General features: G+C 39.2%; 1 protein-coding gene across 3 annotated transcripts in view; it reads right to left on the bottom strand.

Moving 5' to 3' along the window:
• Positions 1-1,796: 1,796 nt before the first annotated feature.
• pik3r5 (phosphoinositide-3-kinase, regulatory subunit 5) overlaps positions 1,797-23,869 on the bottom strand; it is a 28,737-nt gene continuing 6,664 nt past the window's right edge. For 2 of the 3 annotated variants that reach the window (XM_008414557.3, XM_008414565.2), the window contains exons 2-18: positions 17,883-17,998; positions 14,356-14,471; positions 14,205-14,273; positions 13,712-13,850; positions 13,229-13,298; positions 11,904-12,081; positions 11,649-11,814; positions 10,837-10,905; positions 9,891-10,750; positions 8,835-8,960; positions 7,274-7,405; positions 7,068-7,161; positions 6,565-6,641; positions 5,582-5,675; positions 4,339-4,421; positions 3,138-3,253; positions 1,797-2,938 (exon numbers count right to left, since the gene is read on the bottom strand). In XM_008414557.3, the coding sequence (XP_008412779.2) occupies positions 2,788-2,938; positions 3,138-3,253; positions 4,339-4,421; positions 5,582-5,675; positions 6,565-6,641; positions 7,068-7,161; positions 7,274-7,405; positions 8,835-8,960; positions 9,891-10,750; positions 10,837-10,905; positions 11,649-11,814; positions 11,904-12,081; positions 13,229-13,298; positions 13,712-13,850; positions 14,205-14,273; positions 14,356-14,471; positions 17,883-17,982 (2,640 nt within the window). In that variant the 5' untranslated portion in view covers positions 17,983-17,998 and the 3' untranslated portion in view covers positions 1,797-2,787. The remainder of the gene's footprint in view (positions 2,939-3,137; positions 3,254-4,338; positions 4,422-5,581; positions 5,676-6,564; positions 6,642-7,067; positions 7,162-7,273; positions 7,406-8,834; positions 8,961-9,890; positions 10,751-10,836; positions 10,906-11,648; positions 11,815-11,903; positions 12,082-13,228; positions 13,299-13,711; positions 13,851-14,204; positions 14,274-14,355; positions 14,472-17,882; positions 17,999-23,869) is intronic. The other variant, XM_008414575.3, reaches the window with a different exon arrangement.

The following is a 23,869-nucleotide window of genomic DNA, read 5'->3' as shown; positions in this document are numbered from 1 at the left end:
TTTTAACCAAGTGACTCATCTGTTGAATCAGCATGTTGAGGTTAATCTGGGAGGAACTGGATAAGACAATATATTTCTGGTTGTTAGAAGAAAATGATATTGCTTGCATTTAGAGTATCATTGGTGAGTGAGCAAAGTACTACATTAATAACAATACTAATATAACTCATGCAATAATGATGTAATACTATTGATTTTAACAAAATATTAGACTGAGGGCTCGATATCACCAAAGTTATTCTTAGATAACTTGCATGACTCCAATCAGTGCCAAATAAAAAAAAAGACATTCTGATCAGAAGATAAATAACAAATTAATAACACAATAAAAAATGTAAAGTTAACATCAATTTAAAAAATCTACACTAATTCAGTATTTAGTTATTTCATAGTTCGGATGTTATAGAACATCCGAACTATGATGTTCTATAACATCATAGTTCGGATGAACTATGATGCAGATTATATGCAGATTATATGCAGCATAATCTGATTTGATTGGAGACGTTTCACAGGGCACCTGCTGATCAATCACCTTGTCTGTAGCATTATTAGCCTCACCCTTCGATATGTTTTAAAAGCAGTGAATACAATTTCAGTGTATAAATTTTACATATAATTATGTGTTTATTTTAAATTATAAAGGATTTTCAATTGTTTTTGTCAGATTTTTGTGTGTGTATATATATTCAGTTGTAGTTATAATATTAAAAAAATTCAACTCATTTTTGTGAGCTGTATCAATTTTGGTCCTACATAGTTACAATGTTTGCAGTGCAATTACACCCTTAATACAAAATACTGTAAAAGCACAAAACAAAAAAAAAAGAGAAATCACAGCCTTATTTGAGCTGATTTCACTTAAAATATAGTGCAATCCAGACCACATTAGAAGGAAGTGCAGCTGCTTCTAACGCATGTCTGCTGAAACTGAAAAATTACTGCTTAATGCATAAGAAAGCAGAAGCTGAAACACAGAGGATTTACCACACTTGGCTTGGCAGCACTTTAACTTAGTCCATTACTGTCCTGAAAAAGATGTTCCACCAGTTATATTGTGCAATACTCAAAGAAGTTACAAAATACCCCAGAGCTCCATCTCAGACTCCACAGCCTCCAGTATATTAAGAGGTAAAAGTTCATGACATTAGAAAACTGATCAAGTGTGGCTTTAAAGGGGGCTTCAAGAAAGTATTAGTTTTACCCCTTGTAGACTGCCATTGTAAATGCATCCAAAACTGTCACTCAAAAAGGTGATATATTTCTACCAGTAGTGCCTGTTGACCCACAGGTAGCCTATAAAAAATATTTACCTGCCTCTTAAGGAGTCAGTTAGGCCTAATTATACCTGATTGTACAAAGTGATTGAAAAAAATGTATATATATCCTAAGTTCTATAATTAAACTGAAAAATCTCTGCTTAATATAGAATTTGATGGTAAAAAAGCTAAAAATATATCATTGTAAATGAATCCAGGCACTAAGGCGTTAGAGATGTGAACAGTTATACAAGCAGGTCAGTGCAATTTATTCATCGTTTCCTCCAACATATTTTTCAGTTAAATACAGATTATATGCTTAAATGTGCCACATTAGAGACAAAGTTCTGAAATGATTTCTAATTTACCTGTATGTATATATATTCCCATTAGCCACTTTTCTAAGGCATTTGAAATAAACAGCAGCAAGTGCGAAGGGCTTTCCTTTTGAATAAATGTGACTGTTTTTATGATGGGTGCAATATCACTCGCAAATAAATACATTATTTTCCAATTAGAAAGAAAAACTCCCAAAAATTACAAAATACATTTTATTGTTGCACGCTGTATTACATGTTTAGAAAGTGCAGTTATCGGCAATCAGTTACATAGGAAGATGTCCGTGTAAGTGCATTTCGCAGCACCATATTATCTATCTCTATTCTTGATCATTTTATCGTCTTAAAGTTGGATTGTAATTTTTTTCCCCCTGTGATATATTACAGTACTTACAGAGTTCAAATTATGTGTACATGTGCCATAGAGTGGAGCTTTAATGGAAAGTCAACAGAGACGCCTAGTGGTCATATTTATAGCTGCGGTTAAAACTGTGACAGAAGTAGCTCCTTGGGAGAAATATTATCAGATTATGATACACATAAAAACACAATAGAATCAAATAAAAGTTATAGTACATGAAATATGTTAACAGCAAATACTTTACATGTTGTACATCTTATAGTGTGCTTTCTCAGATTTTGTCAAATAATCTGCAACGGCTCAGAATCGATGGTCATGTGGCTTGACAAAAACATGTCGTCACGGTGATGCCAGTGTAAATCCCATCTTACCTGATAATTTTAATATTTACCCTGATCAACCATTGTACGTTCTAATGGAAATATGGTCAAAGTCAGTTCTGTCAACAAACTCAAAAAAAAAGGAACTGAGAACAAAGCAGTCAAACTTAAAAAGTTTTTTCATAACAGCGAAGGCCTGCATTGCACAGATAAAACCCCTCATGTCTCCAAACACTCTTGGTTTAATATAAGTTAAGAGTACTTGAGTGATCAGAGGACAGCCAAGCCTGGAGTTCATTGTGCAAATGCTCAGTTTCCAAAACCTGCATTCAAAGTCAGCCATATTGGATTGAATCCAACTAATAAAAAAAAACAAAACAACATCAAACAGGCAAAAACAACGAAAAGTCCTGAGTGCTTTTCCTCCTGCAGTGTGTGCAAAGTCTACAATGAATAACAGTGCTGAAGATCTTCCCGGCAGAATCCAGTGAAACGAGTGATGAACGTTTTCAGGGCAGAGCCCCGCTGAAGGTTACGATGGGTAGGCAGAGCAGAGAGCAGAAGGTTGGGTTGAGAGGCTGGATCTGAGCAGAGGCCTGCGATTTTCTTAGCCTCCAGTCAGCTGAGCTGTCAGGCTTGTAGCACACAGATATTTCACATCTGGATGAGACAGGAGGACACACAAGAGTTAGAAAACACTTGATCATGAGTCAGCAGATAAGAAAACGGCACACCCTAAGAGACAATACAATGAGAACAGATGGGAAATTATCTGAAAAATGAAGTTAATTTCTCAGCATGTAGCGGTGTTATTTATATCAAGGAATCCGTTTTATTGATTTCTCGTTTGATTCCATACCTGGTGACACTTTGCAGTATCTTCTTTTCATCCTGGTCCAGACAAACAGCAAACGTCGTGTTTCCAGCTCCACTGACCTGCACCTTGTCCACCTTCACCTCAGTCACGGTGAGCTGCTGCAAAGACGAGCCAAACAAAAGCAATAAATCTTCGGGTTGGTTAAAGCACTTAGAAACCTGCACATTTTTCTCGTTACAGAACCACAAACTTCAAGGTGGTTTATTTGGATTGTAGGTGACGGACCAACACAAAATTGTGCTAAACTGTGCAGTGAAAGAAATACAAGCAATGTTAGTTTTTTACTGTGACGTAGTGTTTCACATGCAGAACAAAATGTCAAATTTGGGTTCCATCTTAGCTGAGCAGTTTCTTTTCACACGCTAGCTGTAAAATGGCTTGTGGCAAATTTGCACAAAGAACTTCTCATTAGCTTTCTTTTAACAATGGGAAACTTCCATGATGGCCAGATTTGAAGCACACAGCCAATAGATGTCCTGTCATAGGTTCTCCTATTGAAGCTGTAGATGGTTATTCAAATAGTATGGCATAATTGCAAAACTGTTTGAACATAGCTTGAGGTAAGACAATAGATTAAACTGGTTTTTATTTATGGGTATCAGAGGATAAATCTAAATGCACTTGTTCCTTCCCAGATAATTTCTTGTAAAAAAAAAAAAAACTTAACCATGTATCATTTTTGTCCCAATTCACAATTATTTCAAATTTCTTAAAATTCCTATAAAAAGCATAGAAGTTTGTCGTTTAATAAGACAAAATGCGGAAAATTTTAAGAGACATGAATGCTTTTGCAAGGCACTGTGCAGAAAACAGAGTTGCTGTACTTTAATTAATTATAAGAAATTGAAACCTGCCTACGCACATCATTTTAAAATGACTGAAAACTCTTAAGTGCGTGAGAGACTGAGCTGTAATGTTGGGAAAACATTTTTCTTTTTTTTTTTTGCAAAAGCGCAAAAACAAATATTCTGTGTTGTGGGTTTTTTGCTCTATCGAGCCGTTTGTGTGAAAAACTGCTTTCATTTGTGTTTTATTTGTGAAATCAGAGCATGCGATGCTATCAAAGTCAAATTCAGGTCTGCGTCTTTGTAGGCTCGGCGCTGCAACGTTGTTTGCGACACCGTTACCCGACAGCGTTCAAACCACAGACCACAGAGACGGGCTGATGTCACGTCAAGCTTACCTGGTTGTAGCCCTTCTTGCTTTTGCCGTTCTGTCTCTTCAGGACCTCAGTCATGGTGAGCTGCAGACACTCCATCTTTGAATCTGACACAGATTTATGTAAACATTTAGTGCACTTTCTCCTCACAGAAGTTTCACACACGTCAAGGCCTTCGACATGGGAATATGTGAAAAAGTGACAAGTATATACAACAAATATACTTGCACTCCTTTTTACAAATTAATCTCTTGTTGCAGAAGCAACACTGCTGTGGAAATGCTACAAAAATCAAATCTTTAATTTGAGTTTCTCAGTTTGATGGGAACGTTTTCCCAGATTTGGTCACTATGGAGTAACACAAGTACAACCAACCCATAGGAGTTTGTTAATAAGTCTCATCGAGTCAAACGGGCTCACAGCTTATCGACTGTACAGAGGTTAGGCACCCTAACAACAGGAAACTACTCTAGAATAAACCAGCCAGTCCAATCTGACTTTATTGTGAGCAAGGGAAAATTAAAGCAGTCATCTTTCATCCATCTGCTGGTCCTGCAATTACATGCACTACTCTTTGCTTCATGCGGCTAGAGAAAACTGTTGGAGTATCATTGCATAAATTTAAACTGCAGTGACTGTGATAGAAAATGTATGTTTTATAACCTCGGCAAGGCTTGATGCCACTAACCAGTCAGTCCTGAAGCTGCCAGGACCTCACAGACATCTGTGTGCAAGTTTTCAGCTGGTAGCTCTTTGGAAATCCCCTTGTTGGTATAAAAATGCTCTTTAAATTATGTCAGACTGTTGCATCTTTGTTATTTGTCCTATATTTAGTTAAGGGAATTCTAACAAAGTGGGTTTTTCTGACAGACTACTGGTTGCAAAATATCTAATTTGGTCCTTTGCCAAGTTACCCATTATTAGTGGATGAAACTGGCTCATCTCTTACTTTTAGAAGTCTTCTGGAACAATTCAAACAAAGGCTCGATGGCATTAACTTAAATATGGTCATTTGTACTGGACTGAAAATGAGTGCAAAAAGTAGCAAAACCGCAATGAGAAACACAAAATGTCCTTCAGACAGCGTGCAGAACCATTGTTCCAGAATATACTTAGAAGGGTGCAAGAAAAGAGCAGTGTGCGACTTAAAGGTTTTGAACAATACTGCTATTAATAAAAAAAACTTTAATCTTCTGTCTGTTATAAACACAAAATTACATACACAAAAATCTGCAGCTATACATTAGAGCATCAAATAGTGGCCTACCTAGTTCCTCAGGGTTCTTGCATGCTTTGATCAAGTTCATTGAAGTACAGACTTTGGTTTCTCTTTTCCACTGGCTCCTTCCACTAACAACCACCTGAATGAGAAGGAAAGATGGATGAAAAAGACACTCTACAGCAGTGAACACTGACAGTGCAGCATGGGAGTCAATAAAACAGAGATCTGACTACATGTTGTGATGGACACAACATGTAGGGAATGGACGGGTGAAACAGAGATTTATTTTTTACCACAAGCTGGAGTTGTGCTTGAAATGTGTGAAAGTTTTGTCTTTTCAAAACAAAACAGATGTGCATCACTAATACCCAACTAGTGGGCACGGTTTTAATGATCATGCATATAACGTTGGTGTTTTTCACATCTGATCAGCATGAATTTATCAATATAACATCAAACATTGCCCTTTCAAAATGGTTCTTCTTAGCACCTTTTACAGGCTGGAATACAGAGAATATATTTGAAACATTTCAAATCCACCATATTCCATAACACTGAGACGTTTAAACAACAGAAAGAGCAACTTTGTTGTACTCTGTTTGGCTTCCCTGTTATTGTTTATATATTGATACTAGCGATAGTAGTTTTTCTCCCTCGGTAACAGCGTCCGCACAGAAGAGTGTTGTCGTCGGCGTCACCTGGTAGCTTTTAGGTGTGGTTGCTAAAAAACAAGATCAAACTAAGCTGATTCTGGTCACTGCCTGATTTCTCAGTGCATCTCTAGTAAAAATGTTTCAAAAACATTGAAAGTATGTGAGCACGGCCTTTTTCAGGACAGAGCGCTCGTTTTGAGGATGCGATTTTGCTAGTTTAGTAAAAGTGACAGAAACTGAAAGCAGCAAATTTATTAAAAGAGGAAAATCAGCAAGAGTAAAAAAATAAATAGTGGTGTGCTTTATAACAGAAAAAAAAACACATATAAGACTACAGTTTTTACAGAATGCAGTTTTAACTTGTGATTGCCTTACCTTGTTGTAAACCACCTCCAGAGTAAGAGGCACTGCTTCTCTGTCACCATCAATGCCGAAGCGTTTGCTGGCAGCACCTGGAATAAAAAAAAAGAAGAAAAAAAAGGAGATACGTTTAAACCAACATCACGCTAACAGTTTGGTTATATATTAAAGCATAACGTATTCCATTATTACATATACTACAGTACCTATTAAACCAAAATATGTTTTTATGCGATGTTTGGTACTGGAATTTTCCCCCCCATACATTAGCAGCAAAGCAAAGGGTGTGATCAGCTTTCCCTGAATATTTACTTCTGTTTGGAAATAAAAAACCAGAAGTGCAAGCAGCAGTAACTAAAGCGGTGAAAGGAGAAGTGACGTTCATGGTGTTATACAAAAAGCAGATGTTCCTCTTCTATGAATACAGCCCCCGCTCATTTATAACCGATGGTGCATTTAACTGCATGAAAATGTGTAGCGGTTGCTAGGTTATGCGCTTGCTTGCGTGCCTCTCTCACCCATGGCCTTGATGGCTCGTGTTCCTGCGGTGTGACCCAGCTCCAGGGAGTGAACAAACACCTCGGTCCTTCTCTCTCCACACGCCAGCATCATCTGCGAAACCCGAAGTGTGAGAATCACTCAGAGGACGGTGGTGAAGCATGTCACTGAGGAGGATGTTTAAAGAAACAAGGGTGTGCATCACAGCTGAGTGAGAGCGAATTACCTCGGCCTGATAAAGCTGGATGAGCGCCGGCCGTGCTGCGTAGCGGCAGTAGTACAGCACCAAGTCGGCCAGGATGGGCAGGCGCTGCTCGTAGGAGCTATCGTAGGAGGCCGACTCAGTTTTTGAGGTTTGCTGAAACAACATTTAAATATGAGTGTAAAGTTCCAGGCAGGGCAGTGCGAGCAAGGTTGAAGCATGACGTCAGACATCACTAAGTCACATTCCAAAAGTAATAACCCAGGAACTTTTTATTTTTGTCATGTTATTGCAATTTAATGCATTTTTTGGGGGGATTTTATGTGAGAGAACAGTGGAATTAAAATGCCTGGATTATAAGCCTGGCGGGCCACCAGGCGTAGCTTGTACCCCCACCAGGCTAAGCATTGTTAATTTTTTTTTAAAGTCTTTTTAAAATGTTTGCATTTTTTTAAGACTTTGTAGTTGGTGTTCAGGTGTTAATCTTCCAATCTTTTAATGGCACATAATTATTAAGTGATATTTTCAAATTTCCTGTCAACTTTAAACATTTTTAAAATCAAAAACACGACGGGCCGCTGGATGAATGACTGCCCTAGTCCCCAACCGCCAGGCTTGGCAAGAGAACTGAGTCAATGCATTGTTCTACTTTCTGCAATAATAGATGTATTTTACAGGTTTTCCTGTATCTCTCTTCCAGCTTTGTACATCTAAACCAAAATTTTCACCTCTTTTTTGCAACATCCAGAGCATCGATGAACAGGAGTTTCAGGTTGTAACATGTTCTCAATTGATCTAGACTTTGACAGAACCTTTTTAACATTGAGTAGAATATCTAATCAGTTTCACTGTAGCTCTGGCTGTATGTCTAGGCTAATTGAACAGCCTGGCATTTAGCTCCCAATCAAAGGCATCCCATCATCATGGTGCTGCCACCACCATGTTTCATGGAGGGAATAATGTGTTGAGGGTGACATGCATTGGTGTGTGTACACCTTTCTCCATAAATACCAAAAAACTTAATTTTGGTTTCATCTGACCAAAGCATAACTTTCCACTTGTTTACTGTGTCCCCTAAATAGCTTGTTAGTAAAATACAAATGGGACTTTTCTGGGTTTTTGTTTTTTTTAAGTGGATCTCTTCAAAGCCAAGATTTGTGCAGTTCACCCTTAGTGGTCTTGTCAACAGACTCTTCTTTCTGAACAATTAATCCGAATTACTATAGACATCTTGGCTGTTTCTTTTATGAAATCTCATCGTGATCCACTCTAATTTAGGTGGAAAGCCATGGTGAGTTTGAAGTTGTGTTACACACTTTCCAGTTACTTTAATAGGTAAGAGAGAAAAAGTGTCCAAAGAAAATCAGAAAACCATGTGTGCCTTTTCTTCCACTTCACAATTATGCACTACTTTGTGTTGCTCTATTATAGAGCAACACACATTAAGGTTTGCAGTTATAACATGGCATGAAGTCACTGCACACCTCAGCATTTATCACTTCAAATAAATTCCAGTAGCCAAAAGTCAGGTCACAGAATGCAAAAAGAAGAAAGAAAATAACCAGTGGAAGTTGACCTTCTGTACCTGGCAGACGACGTTGGTAGGCAACTTGAGGAGACTGAGGGTGTTTCTTTCGTACCACGGGTCCAACATGCCCAGGAGATGTGCAATGTCATTAGTGCTGTCACCTGTGCCTGTGTGGTTCTGGTCCTAATAAGGCAAAAACAACATGTGTTACTTCATTCCACCTCCAAAGACTCCATGTCAGCATCTGTAGCTAGGCAGGTTGTGAAACCCTGTTATTGTTTCAGCCTGTTTATTGCTCTGTGTTGCTGTTGCTATGTTACTGAATGACCTGGGTATATTTGATCATTTGGGCCTGGTAAAGACAGCAGCTCAGTCTGTCATGGGCTCAGAGAAGAAATCCCTGAATCCAACTTCACCACTTTATGTTCGGGTTTTGGTTTTTAGGTTTGCAATTTACACACTAGTGATTTACTGACTGACATATTTCATGAGCTAATTTGTGATTTAATTTAAAGTTAAAATTAAAAACTCTGGTGTCCTGTCTTCCTTTATTTTGTATGATTTTGAGGCAGCAGTAACAAAGGTTAGAAACAAAAGACTGAAATTCAGAGTTCTCAGTTCATCTATGATCAATTAAAAAACATATATCTATATAACCATAACGTTAATTTTGAATTTACAGAAGAAATTTCAGTTGAAATCTGGCTGGCTTACCAGATAAAGTAATTAAATATTTCCAAATATTGTATTCAATTTCAATCTTTTCACTCCTCCAGACTGTCAGTGCAAGAACATCTCATCTTTAAGTGTTTCATTGACTTGGGTTTTAAGTTCATTTTGATGAACTATGAATAAAAATTGTTATTCTAATTTCCTGGAAAACTATTTTAACATTTGCATTGCGCAATATTTACATTTAATAATAGGCATTTTCTAATCTTATCTTATGCTTGGTAGTTTTCAGTTTCTTATCTGGAAACTGGAACAGACTGACCCTGGACAGAAAAGTGCTGTGTTTACATCAGGGAATTTCCCAATCTATTTTTTTTTAAATAAACAGATAAGAAATCCATATAGGACATAAAATAATGTAATCAATTTTCTACTACTCACCCAGGGAACGCCCGATCCTTTCGGAGATCCAGTTTGAAGCAAAGGAGTGGAAGACCTCCGATGACCGACTCCCGAGTCCCTCTTGACCGGCACAAAGTAGAACTGCAGGTTAAAGGCTCTTGTGAGACGAGGACATGTGCTCTCTTTCTTCCTCAGGCTGCTGTAAGCCCGGGCCACCTTCCCCGCTACATGGTCCGCACCGAACACCACCACTCTTAACGTGGTACTCTTATTATCCTCATCGCTGCTCAGGATGGGCCGCCTTCGGAAGCAGATGTGTCGTAGCGCTTGGCTTTGGAGCCTTGGCAGAGAATCAGAGCTGAACAGTTTCACCTGCTGGGGCAGAGAGTTGGAGCGAGTTTCCCGCACCACCAGAATGTCTTTAGATTCAGAGTTGCCCAAGCTCTTAGCCCTGGAGAGCATCCTGGAATTCTTGGGTTTAGTAAATAGTCGGTTGAGGTGCTGGCTGAGGCGAGCCGACAACTTGCTCGACTTCGGAGAATACGTCTCAGCTACAGGAGAGGAGCTGATGTAGTCGTCGGAGTCGACGAAGTAGTCGCTGTCGATCCCAGACGTGACAGAGAAGAGGGAGGGCGGGTAGGACTCGGAGGCCAGAGACATGGTGGAGAACATGGAGTCTTTGGAGGTGGTAGAGGTGGAGGAGATGGTGGAAAAGGTAGAGACGCGGTGGCTGCCGTTGAAGTCGTCTGTGACAACCAGAGCAGAGCCCACTCCTCGACTTTCCTCGTCATCTTCGGTCCCGTCCTGCTCGTCATCAGAGTCATCCTCCTTTTCCTCCACAGCCTCCTCAGAGGCGCCAAATTCAACCACGTCACGCTCCAAAATGGTGTGGAGAACATCTGTTGGAGTCAAAAACGTTCACGTCAGCTGTGGAAAATGATATAAACACATCTAGACTGTAACTGTATTAAGCTGCAGAATTTACCGAAGTTATCCTTCTCCCAGTGAAACATGTACGTTTTGGCTGTGGGTAAAGGTAAAGTCTGAAGGTTTCCTGGAAATGAGCAAAGGACAAGTGGGTTACGGTCAGATTCCAGCTCTAAAGATAACATCTTTCTACGTTAGATCAGGAGATACACAGAGAAATTGGCTGATGACTAGAATCAGCTGACTTTACTCATCTGGCCCAGGTTGGTAATCGGTGTGACCAAAATCAAAGATTGGATATTTTTCCACTGAATGAACACAGTGGAAACTGATATTACACTGTCATAAACATGACATAGCAACTGTCATGAACATGAAGGCGTCTTCATGAATGTTTATGACCATCATGAAGTGTCATTTGGTATATACTGACACTTTTAATGCAAATTTGCATCAATAGTTGCATTAGAAGTGTCAACTTACCATTATTTGGTAAATAATGACTTTTATGCAAATAAATTGCAATTAAAAAACATTGTTTATGACAGTGCAATGTCATAAACAAAACAAACCCCTTCAAATAAAGTGTTTATCTTTAAAATGAAGCCACAGGAAGTGCAGAAAGGTGTTAGAAGCTTCTACAGAAGAATGCCAGCTGCTCATTCAGACAGCTACATTTACACAGTGGGTGAGATTTCAGCAAATAACAGGAAGCTAAACCTGCTACAGCCAAGTTAATCAGTTTTATCCTTCTGAAGAGCCCAGTTCTTTCTGTCATGGATCTTGAATTGATTCCTTGGATTAGGAAAATGTTAGCAATCCTTCTAGTCATATCCTAAACCTCTCGCTTATTGCTAAGCATCATCTTACCATCAGACCTCCTTCCATTAGAAGAAGGGATTTTAAATGTCTTCCTCAAACGCTCCAGTTCCTGGATGACGTGACTTCGAGCTGTACCCGGATCGCTCATGGCGGCCGTCTCCAAGATGTCGCTCACCATGGAGAAAATCTCCTTCAGCTCGCTCACAGTTTTTGGCTACAGAAAGTAAAAATTTCAAATTAAGCGTGTTGTTTCTCGTGTTTTCTTGTACACAAAGCACTTTGCCTCCAGCTTTGGAAGCGTACCTCCAGGGCCTTGTGGATGATCTGCAGAGGATACTTGGTGCCCAGCGCGGACTGGAAGGCGTGTTTAATCAGGGTGATGTAGGTGTCTTTCTGCGAGTGCTGAATGCGACTCAGCTGCTCGGCCACGGCGAGAAAGTCGGCAGGAACCTCATCGGGGTTCATCAGCAGCACAGTACTGCTGGCGGCAGAGAGGTGGAGTCAGGCAGAGTTTAGTGTCACACAGTGAGTGATGCAAACAGGATGCTACACGGTTGTTACGAGATTATCGGTGTGAAGAAGGGTGAGAAGGGGGGATTTCCAAGATCAAAACAGCTCTCCCAAAAACAGACAATACTATTAAAGTAGTTAGAGGAAACAGTTTGGGCAGCAGTTCCATGTTTTACTGTGTTAAAGTGTGACGTCAGATCAGATAAAGCACCATGAGAAATTAGAAAGCAGAAGATGAAGAGCTAAATCATATTCTAATTTGGACAGAACATGAGTAGTCCTTTGCAAAATTATACATACCCATTGAGCGTTTCACATTTTGTCATGTTAAACCCACAAGCTTGTTGGGATTTTAGGTGACAGATCAACACTCAAAAAGTGGGAAGAAGTAGATGAACCTAGTCTGATAGCCTCAAATAAAATCCAGTGGCTTCAGAAGAAACCTGATTAGTACACAGAGTCAATCTGTGTTGAATTTAACATCAGCTTAAATTCAGGCTTCAGAAGTTTATTAGAGAACAAAAAGAATCATGAAGACCAAAGAACACAGCATACAGGTCAGGGAGAGTTTTTTTTTTAAAACTCTTCTTATAACCCTTGAAAAAAAGTCTAAAACAAATCAAAAACATGGCGTCTACAAACCGAGTGTTCAACAAATCTGGTGAGGCAAGGAGAAAACCATAAGAAGTTGTGTAGGGGAAGAAAGTGTTCTGATCAAAGGAGATGCAAACTATTCGACTTGCATGCAAAACACAGTATGGAGGAAAATGCACACCGTCCTTGATGGTGAATGGTGGCACTGGCACCATCATGTTATGGGGATACATTTCATTCAGCAGAGACAATGAATTCAGAGTTGATAGACTACTTATTGGAGGCAGTAAAACACCTGAGACTGGACGTTCAACTTACAACATTGCAAAAAAAATGGATAAGTGGAAATTTGCCAGATTTTGTTGTTGGTCTGTCATCTAAAATACATTTTAAGCCTGTCAGAATAACACCATCGATTCTTATGTACATTTTTCGATATGCTACAGCGGAAGGAATTTGTTTTACATTATAAAGTCTGTAGCGAATGTTAAGTTCCAGTTAGGAACTATACAGTGTGAACATACATGGTCTTTGAAGTATAGTCCGAGCTGTTCAGACCCTGCTCTTCTCTAACAAGCCTCTGAAAGGAAATTCCTGTGAGAAAAGCAAAAGACAAAAAAATGTAAAATAATCAGTCGAGATCAGTACAACCACCTGCAAGGTATACCTACTTATTACCGAACAGACATTCATTCAGATTATTCAAATGATTTCATTCAGTTTATCCGATGGCATTTCCATTGGTGGTTTCCGTAAACTTCACTGCTCCACTGTTCCTGATTTTTGTTCCGTAGAGGTTACAGATACATCCGCTTTCACAGAAGAAGAAGAAGTGCCCACAAATCCCGAAGCTGGGACATCATTCTGTCCCCGCCCTGATGCTGCAGTCCACAAAAATCATCATCCTAAATGCAAAGCCTATACTTGCCACTAGGGGGAGTGCTCTCCTAATAACTGCAACCATTAGAAACGAAAAGAATCTGAAACTGGTGTGTCTTTGTATGTACCAGGTGCCTTGATCTCCATCTGCAGCATGGAGAGGAGCTCTCTGCACACACTGCAGTACGGCTCCGGCCAAGTGAGGAAGCTGTAAAACACCTCCAAGGCTTCCTCCAGGAGCTCAGAGTCTGGGGGACAATATGGAGTCTGCAACCAAAACATAAATGAGAAATTTAGCTAAACAAAATTAGCGCTCCAGGATAGGCTACATGAACATATTAGCTACATTACTAGCATGTAAAAGTGCAATTTCTTATTTTTCCTTTCTTATATTTCCACTGCTTGTTGTAATTAGTGACTGTAGGTGCATCACTTTGAAAAATTTTTTTCTAGCTTGCGTGCGACACTTCAAACGAACCTCCTGATGGTTTCAACAGAGGAACTACAAAAGGTGACCTGACGAACAGAGTTTTCCTACGTGTGCTTCGAACGGTAAATCGTTTTTCTTTGGCTAAAAAAGGTCAGCTGTGCCGACGACGTTTGCGTTTGGAGAGGCCGTACCTGCAGCAGAGTGGAAGTGAACATGATGGCGAGGGGAGCCACCAGTTCATACTGACACTGCTCCTGAGCCTGGACTCACACACAGGGAAAAAGAGAAGCTTAGTGACCACTGGATTAAAATCATTCTGCAGTGTGAATGATCTCTGGTCACCTCTTTAGTCTTCCTGATGATCTGCTGCAGAAGGATGAGGAAGTTCTCAGGATCTCTTTTGACGAGCTCCTCCAAGCTCCAGCGATTCATCGACTGGCCCGCAGAGCACATCAGCACTGAAATGCGACAGAGAGCAGCACACACTTTACACACACATGTGCTATAATGGGACAGAGTTAGCAGATCAATCTTTTTTTTTTAAATACAGTAGGCATAAATAGGGTGCTTGATTTTAAACGACTTAATAGAAATAGAAAGAGGAGCAATGCAAGATGAAAGAGGAAATAAAACCCATAATTAAAAAGGTTTTTTTTAACAGAGTAATAAATTGTAAGACCAATGCAAAGTTTGCATGACAAAGAATAAACCATATTCAGAATACTTTGTATTATATTTGTAATCTAAGATGCGTTTCCTTTTGCAAAAAATTGTAAATAAGTTTACCGTCTAAACATACAGATTTACAACAACGAATTGCAAAAATAAAGACGAGCTACAATAAAATCTGTGGAGTGACGAGAAGACAGTTAAAACTTTTAGAATAGACCCTCTCAGCAAAGGTTTACAAAACTTTAATACCGTGTGCTTGATAAACGAACAAGTAAATGTTCTGTTTGGCTGAGCAATTGAAGTGTTTCAACAGTTTGAAACAGAAAGTCGAAAACAACAACAACAGAGAATCAAGATTACCCCGTTTAAAACCGCACTCACTTGATATGTTTCACACTTACAAAGCCAGCTGAAAGGTGAAAGTACCTCTGCAACAACAACTCCCCAAGTGTGCATGTATCTGTAGAGCTCAGACTCCAAGGGAACAACAAAACTTGGTTTACTGATGTTACGCAGAAATACTAGTAGATGACACATCGGGAACTTTCTGCTCTAAATACCTAAGACGGTTATCTGACATCTGCAAAAAAAACATTGAAGGATTTGTTTCGTAATCACCCGATTTACTGGCAGCTCTTCAGGGCGCCTAATTTAAAAATTAAGCTTCCACCTTTACATTATACTGGTACGCTTTAAACCTGATCATTTTTGCACTTTACATGAACAGTACAAACAAGTAAGCAATCACAGTTGCAGGCTTACAGCATCCTTAGAAAGATGCCCTGAAAAAACCTCAAGCTTCAGCTCGAGTTTCAATCAGATTTGGGTCGATCGAGGTAAAAACCCTGCTATGTACTTCTGCAGTGTATCATTCTGTGTCACTGGTTGACGTACGTGCGACAAAATGTTGATGTGATCCTCCGCCTTTGTTTTTTTTTTTTTATGCTGTGCACCGCTGTAACTCCCACCTCATGACGCCTCACTCAGTGCGGTGTGTGCCAACCACTTCCTCCCAGCTGTCTATTTCACGCTACTTCCTCCAACCCCCAATAATACGCCGCTCGGTAGATCTGAAAGCAACAGTGCCGCCGCCAGCAACAACAAGCTCAAACATCTATGCGTTTAATGTGCAGTGAGAGCTGTTGCTTGGGATGCCTGTGGCGATAGCGCAGGGCGCTAAGAGGGAGCAAACCGCTGCCTTTTGCACGAGTCAATCTTGAGGTTCTGGTGTAAATATTACTCAGAAAATGGACAGCTTTTTAATTTCTGAGAAACGGAAGCGCAATCCCAAAAATTTTCTACAACGCTTTTAAAAACAGCCTAAGGCCCGAACACCACAGTATGTACCAAGTTTCCTCTATACTGCAATCTTGACACACATTTCAAAAACACCCTGGGAGTTTGACTTTGTACTCTTGTTGTGTTGTGTCATATAATCAAACATTACTTAGCGCATGTACTCCCTCATTGGTAGGACTATATAGTGTAATTATGCATCTTATTTTCACTTAGAAGTTAAAATGGCCAGGTTTAAATTTTGAAAAGTAAATGCCAAAAAAAGTCCAATAAATGGGGGAAATGTCTGTGGTTTCTAACCAACCACACACTCAAAATCCAATATGGTTATCTCAATGCTTTATATACATATACAGCACTGGTGTTTCAAAGTGCAAAACTGAAAGATTGTTCAGTTTTGAACGAAAGATTGAACGGGCTTTATTGGCCCGTTGAATAAAGATATCAGTTCTAAAACCAAACTGGTTTGTAGAGTTTAAACTGGGGTTAAAACAGCCTGGGTTTTCATTTACTCCTAGATCAAAGTCCCGACCTCAGAGGTAAGTGAAACACAGCAGAAGCAGCTGAAGGTCGTCAGTTCCCTCAGTTCATGTAGCAAATTCTCATAATTTTCTCCTCGTCACTCGTCTTTTGCGTTTCCGGCTAAGCCAAGTTCAAAGTGCTTGACATGTCATCCGTTTCGGCTCTTTCTGCTTTTGGCTTTACATTCTAGAAAACTTGCTCATACACAGTATTGTGAATATTTCATCTGAAATATCAATATTAATCATTTGGCACTCCAAATATCCATTGCGGTACTTCAGCCATTTGAGAAGCATCGTTTCATACAACATGTCGACTATAAGCGATGGAGAAGATGCCAACTTTACCGCTGAAAGCAGATAAAAGCTGCTTTGTTTACTCACGTTACCTACGATGCCTCTGTTGCTTTTCCGGCTGAGAATCACACACTCCACCACACAAACGGCTAAAAATTGTTGATTTTCAATTAACATATCCGCTCATAGAATGTTGCTCCACAATTAGGAACAATATTCTTGCATGTTTAAAAATTAGACACTCAGACATAAATACACAGTCAAGCTTAAACCACCTTGCCCTCATTTCTGGGGCCCATAGAAATAGACAACACTGTACTAAAAAAGTCAGGCTGACAGCAGCTACATAGACCTTCATCACTTTGACATGAAAAATCATGTTGTTCTACTTTTATCAGATCTCAGGACATAAATAAGGTCTTGTTAATATTTTAGTTTTATAAAAATTTTAATCCACACATATTCTGATCGTTTTCTATGGGCAGCTCAGTTTACAACGTGATGAACGTTTTTTTCGCTGTGATATGAAAGTGAAAGGTGGCAGGCAAAAAAAAAAGTCAATATTTTGTAAGAGGTTATCTCTTCAGTACAGTGGATGCGGCTTTTTAATAGTTCAATAACGCAGATTCACTGATTTACAGATTTTTCTATAAAATTATTTACATAATATTTGCCTATCTGGGATTTTTTTTAATACTCAATTCCCCAAATATGATATTAAGATTTAAATTTCCCTATTTTGCCTTTAAATTTAAATGTAAGGACACAAGTTTCATAGATAACAAAATAAAGTCATGCGTGGGTGGAGATGCATCTTGGTTACAGGTCAATTTCCCACTTTGTCCTCCTGTTTCAAGCCCATGCATTGCCCAGGTGCAACTGCACAAACCTTCACGTGTAGCTTCACATATTTCAACAATCTCCCGGAAAAAACTGAAATCAAGTTACTTTTTAAAAAAAATCTAAAAGGATATTGAGAGTCATAATGTGGTTTACATTACAGGAACAGTTCAAAACGTTCTTGTCGAACCCACTTGAACCAAAGCTAACTCCACAAACATTTGTTAGTGTCTGGATTCTTACCGTTCCAGTGGTGCTCCGCGGTGGGACTCTGTCTCAGCCCGTCCAGACAGCGGTCCAGGGCATGCTGGATGCGGTCCTCTGTGCATGTGGTGTGCTGCATCTTCACCACTCAGGTACTGCCGAGAAGCATGAGAAGAAATGCCGTTTATTAACCAACAAAATAAATAGCGCCAAGCCCACTCATGTTTTCAGTGGAATATTATCTGGTAAATGTCACCGCAGTCATCGATCGTGTCACCTTAAAAAACACAGCCTCTCCCTTTTCATGGAGACGCTCCTGTGCCATCGTCAGCGCTTTGCATAAAGGCACAGCACCCGGTAAAGATGAAAATGAGGCCGTGTTGATACACAAACCATAAAGTGTTATTTCTCAGTGAGAGGAAGAACAAATGTATATGGGTTTTTTTTATTCAAAAGTTTAGTTGCTATAGTTACAAAGGCCACGCCATCCTCAAGCAATCCAAATAGCTTTAAGTTGACTTATTTGAACTTTTCCAGCGTAGTAACTAAACTTACTGCAACTTATTTCAAATCTTTTAAAAAGATAAAAATGAAATAGTGTTGCACATTTAAAAAAAATGAAGAAGTGAATCGTTGCTAAATATCGGAGAAGCTGCATATACTTCCAGAGCATCAAAGGCTCACATATGTGATGAACTTCACTTTTTTTTCTGCTTTCTATACCATCACTACATCTGTCTGTTTTTCTATGCACCAACTGAGGAAAACCCAGGTGTGGCAACTTGTTTCAGTTCTGTTATGAACACATCTCATTATATATGAAACAGTGATTTCTCAATCTTGCTCATCTCTCTGAAACCATAAACTGAGGCTTTAATGCGGCAGCTCGACTGCTGCAGCCTTTCCAAATCCAAACCAAAAACACCAACCCATATATCTCAGAGGAGAACAGAGGTCGGGTAAAAACAGACGTTTGCTAGAAGACCGCGAGTGCCCACTGATTTCATGGCAACAGCAGGGGTTTCGTTTTGTATAAATTCCCTTTGGTTCACGTTGACCTTTAGCCAGATCAGGCACAAAAATGTATTAAATATTTGTGATAAATAGAGGATCTTCAACGTCATTGAAAAGAGTAGTAAGTTACCAAAGTTAAATGTCTAATTTTTACCAGAAATCCATGGCAAGTACAGTGTGATATGTTGAAATTATAGATTACGGTGAAAAATACAAGATTTCTTAGGAATTCCTACTGTATTTTTAAGATCATAGCTCACTTCACTGAACCAGTGTTTGTCTGTACAAGGTCACAACAGAGATATCTGGAGAAATAAAGCAGTGGCTTAACAGTAATACAAGAGAAAAATGACTGTCAGTAAATATTTAAGTCACAAGCAAATAAAGGAAATATTTTTTTTTCAGGCCTGTATTTAAAGGTCTTTAATTATAGCATTACTGAAAGCCCTCATTAGGCTCCTTTAAGGCTGCAGCAAACTTAGTAGTTATTAACCCATATTATTTATAGGGTTTATCGACCACAACTGCCCACAAATAGCTAAAATCCACGCCTACTTGAGACTTCCTTTGGTCTGAACAAAGTCACAGAGAATTACTAGATTTTAAAAATTAAAACCTGACAGAAAGTCTAAGAGGACATGGTGCCAATCTGTTGTTGTTTAAAGCTGATCCTTATCTTGTAGGTTTGCGTAGCTGATTTAAAAATAATAAAAAAATAATAAAATTCTGATTCAGTTCCATTTATGAATATACATAAACGTGTACGTAGTTTGGATTTGATCTGTGTGGTGATTACACAAGTCAGCTGTCGTTAAACTATCAGAACATTTTTAAGGGGACTGTCATTTTATAAAGACTATAAAGTAACTATGTCACTTTCAGTTGTTTAAAAAAATTCTGTATAAATCAAATATGACTTAGAAGAAATTTGACTGTCTACTATAAGGCCTTGAAATTGGGCCTCAACCGTCAGAAAGTCATCACAACATCGCACCTTTGGCAACGTTTTAACCAGTGTTTCACTGAGAAGTAGATGGTCTAAAGAGCTCAGCAAATGAGCAGCTCCACCAGGTGTTTGCCAATTGCTGCTGGCTAGTCTGAAGGAGCTGACTGAGTCGCAAGCTGGTCTGTGCGGCAGACGCTCAGAAGCCTGGAAACTTCAGGTCCTAGGAGGAGCCTTTTCCCTAAATGCGTCACTCGCTCCCCGAAGCGTTTGCACAGCTGAAATTAAAGGATTTTTCAAACATGCATGAAAGAATCAAAGTAACATTGCAGGTATGTTTTGGATGAGGGGGAAAAAGTATAGCATGATACAGAGGTCAGAAAAGTAGATTTTACACAATACTGCCCTTTTGATTAACATCCACCGCTCTAAGTACAAGAGTAAGAGACCCAATGATGCATTTGGTGACTTTTCTGTATATTTTTAACTCCTCTGGTGACTCATAGAAACTTTCCCAAAGCAATTCATTCTATATAAATACTCTAAAAAAATGCCCAGAACTAAGAAGCAGAACAAAAACTTCCTTAAGCCAGAAGAAAATCTTTTAAAGGCAATGGATTATAGAAGTGAAACAACTCATCTGTTTTTTTATTTTTATTTTGACTAATTAAAAAAAAGAGTCATTCTCTGTTTTGAGAATGACTCTTTGTCTTATTTTTCTTTCTTAATCTAAGTTATAGCACCAGAGTGATCTGGTGCTATAGTTGCCAGAGTGAAGACACACAGAGACAGATTTAGAGATGAGTGATCAGTTGAAAAACAATTGTGTCAAGCTGCGCTCTCAAAATTTCCCCTGACACTGACAAATTCCCCACACTACATGAAAAGGACATAAAGCGTGACTGGAAAATGAAAACTGTTAATGAATTACTCACACGAGCTACACACTCCCACTCGGCCAGATAAAACCTTTACATACACATGTGCGCTATGCAGGTTGGCCTCTGGTGAAACGCTGCACATCATCATATGAGAAAAACAGATCAATCAGCTGGCAAGTAAAACTGAAAACAGAAAAGAGATCGGCCAGGTTCTCATCATCTACACACAAACACCTTACAAGTCTAAGCAAATAATAAAAAAAACAACAACTGTATTATGTCCAGTGGCTCAGTGTAGAGCAGGTGCACCATATGGAGAAGCTACAGTCCTCAATGCAGTTGAACACGGTTCAATTCCCGCCCACGGGCCAATTGCTGCATATCTTCCCTTTTCTCTTTCTGCCCTTTTTCCTGTCCAGTTACTTTTAACAAAAGGCCTCTAGTGCCATTAAAACCCATTTGGACAAATTCTAAAAAAAAAACAAATAATAAAATAAATTGTAATATTGTGTCTTGCTTTCATCCACAAAGCATTAAAAGAATCTTGACTAGCAACCTCAACATTAAAACAAGTGAAAATGTGTTTTTGTTACAAATCAGAAAATCTGTTTTTTCTTTTTTTTTTTTTTGGTAACCCCCCCCTCAAAAAAAACAACAACCATATTAACTACTATTAGCAGTGCATGACTTTTCTTCCCCTTGTATTTTTCTGAACACAGAAATTTCATCATTGATGCCCAAATGGAGTGCAGTATTAGGGAACGTACTGGCTCCACTTTAAAATCCCAAAATCACCTCAGCCATTCCATGCTTCATGAATACATGTCGAAGTAAAGACTCCAGTAATTAAACATATGTCAAGTATTACTTTCAAAACCTTTAACTTAGAGATAAAGCACAACCCTGTCTCACTAGAAAGTTTCCAGCAGATGAATGTGTTGACATAGCCAAAGGAGATTGGTGGCTTATAGAGGTGCAAAACTTGTGGGTTGGTAGTATTTGCCTGTTGGGTCCAAATGGCAAACTTTGTGTTTAATATTTAAGCTTGGACTTTCAAGTCAACAAGGAAGGGACATTAAAAATGTCATTTGAAGGAAACGACCCAAACAGGGTTCTGATGTGGTTCCGTGTCACGTCTTTGAACAACAGTCACCTGATGCTGACTGTTGCTAACTGCTCCTGTGTCAGATCATGGAGGACACAAACACTTCTAATAATATCTTCTATCATTCTAGTCAGATGTTTAAAATAAAGTCAGCAGAATCAGAGAGATGCAAGAACCAATCAAAAACCAAACTGTTTTTTTTTTCTGCATCACGGCAGCTGATGTTTGTGGTTCATTCAGACTGCAAGACAGTCAGACAGTGAGACTTTCTCACTAGAAAGGAGAATGTGCTCCGCTTTATCTCAAGTGTTTTGTTCTGCAATAATTAGATTTGTAACTGTTTGTAGAATGGATTTTTTTAATAACCTTTTGGTATCAAGTAAGGTTCTGCATTCCCTAACAACTTTGCTTTTTAATTGCTAAATACATTACCCATGCTAATTGCAAAAATAATAAGAAAAAGACAGTTTGAAATGTGAACTCTGTCATCATTTGGACTTTTTTTTTACCTAAATCTCTTGACAAGGACAATTATTAAGGGTAGAAAAAATATTTTGTATCCTGTTGCACTATTATATAGAAATCCTAGAAATCCTAACATTCTAACAGTTTTTATGGGGCAAAGTGTAGCTAAACCAAAGATCTAAAATAAACCACAAAGTTAAACCGGTTCATCTGGAATAAAATTAAGAGCTTTACATACACTGTGTAGCTATTGTGAACTATTAACAGATGTCAAACAGCTGAAGGACACAAAGCTGAATCAGACAGCAGTGAAACTGTCTTCGCTTATCAACCTCTTACAACCATGTCGAATTCATGGTTGCTCAGATGGAGCGATGCTCCCGTTTTCAACATTCTTCCCCATTCTGATAATGAATCTCGAAATGAAAATTGTAATGTGTACAATGGGCCGTGTTTGAAATTCTCTGTAATTCCTAATTATAACGCCTGACGTTCCACAGAAGCCGTCTTTAGTTTCTCACACGATGATTATTGCTGTACTGTAAAAACATCCCAGCCACAGACCTCAATGCAGAAGCAGGACAGGAAGCGTCTGCTAATTCAAGTTCAAGAGGCCGCAAGAACCGAAACAACACTATCCCACCCTCGGCACTCTTTATTTCTTTTTTTTTTCCCTACAGCAAAACTGTTCAGCAACAATACCGTCGACGGTGTATGGAAACAGCATGGAAAAGCAGCACTTTTTCTGCGTTGTCCCTCCTCCCCGAGTTGTATTGTGTCTGAGATTCGTCCCGGATGGCTCTGAGCAGCGCCTACCGGCCGAGCGTGGCGGACACTTCTGCTCCGGGCTCCGGTCATTGTCAGGGCAGGACGGAGCTGGACACGAGCCCGGTGAGAGTGGAAGGAACTAATAAGTTACAGCTCTACTGACTCCTGCATCCAGGATGGGGTTCAATGAGGACATGTGAAAAATAATGAAGATGACAAGCTTTTGGATGGGGTAGTGAAAGTACAGTCACCAAAGTATGATTCTGGGTAAACTAGACTTTTTTTTTTTTTGCAACTTCTTTGAAAGCCTTCTTAAACAGATTTTTTTAAAAAACAACATAATTGACATATTAGTAGTCAAAGTCTTTGTTAGTCACTTTCAAAGCAAATACACCCACCCTACTGAACATGACCTGGATCGGTGACTAAACAGCACTGTCATCACAAGGTTGTTTACAGAGTTTGGTCCTACAAATGTATGAGTCTGTGGCGTTTCATAAGAGGATGTACGATGTGCGTCCCTGACAGTCAACAAGCTCACTTCCACTTTTTTACAAGCTACACTCTGCAGAAGTCAGACAAAAACATGTCGCTGCCTATGATGTGACAGATTTCGCTAAGGTTTACCAGGGGCGTTGCAAAACTGTGGAACGGTCTGTGATTTTGAAATTAATTTCGTAATATCGCTCTTGGCATTGGGTAAATGGGAGATGCTTGGCCTTGATATCCACTGTTTTTTTCACCTCACAGATGCAAACATCTGCCAAATCAATCAAAGCCATCCGTTTTGACATCGCATTATGTAAACAAGACAACATATTTGGTTGAGTGTTGAAAGAAGAGAGAATTT

This window comes from Poecilia reticulata, chromosome 1 (assembly GCF_904066995.2).
Source record: "Poecilia reticulata chromosome 1, P_reticulata-male-v2, whole genome shotgun sequence".
Classification (NCBI taxonomy): domain Eukaryota; kingdom Metazoa; phylum Chordata; class Actinopteri; order Cyprinodontiformes; family Poeciliidae; genus Poecilia; species Poecilia reticulata.
The sequence above is the reverse complement of the archived record's forward strand: the minus strand, read 5'-3'. Positions and strand labels throughout refer to the sequence as shown.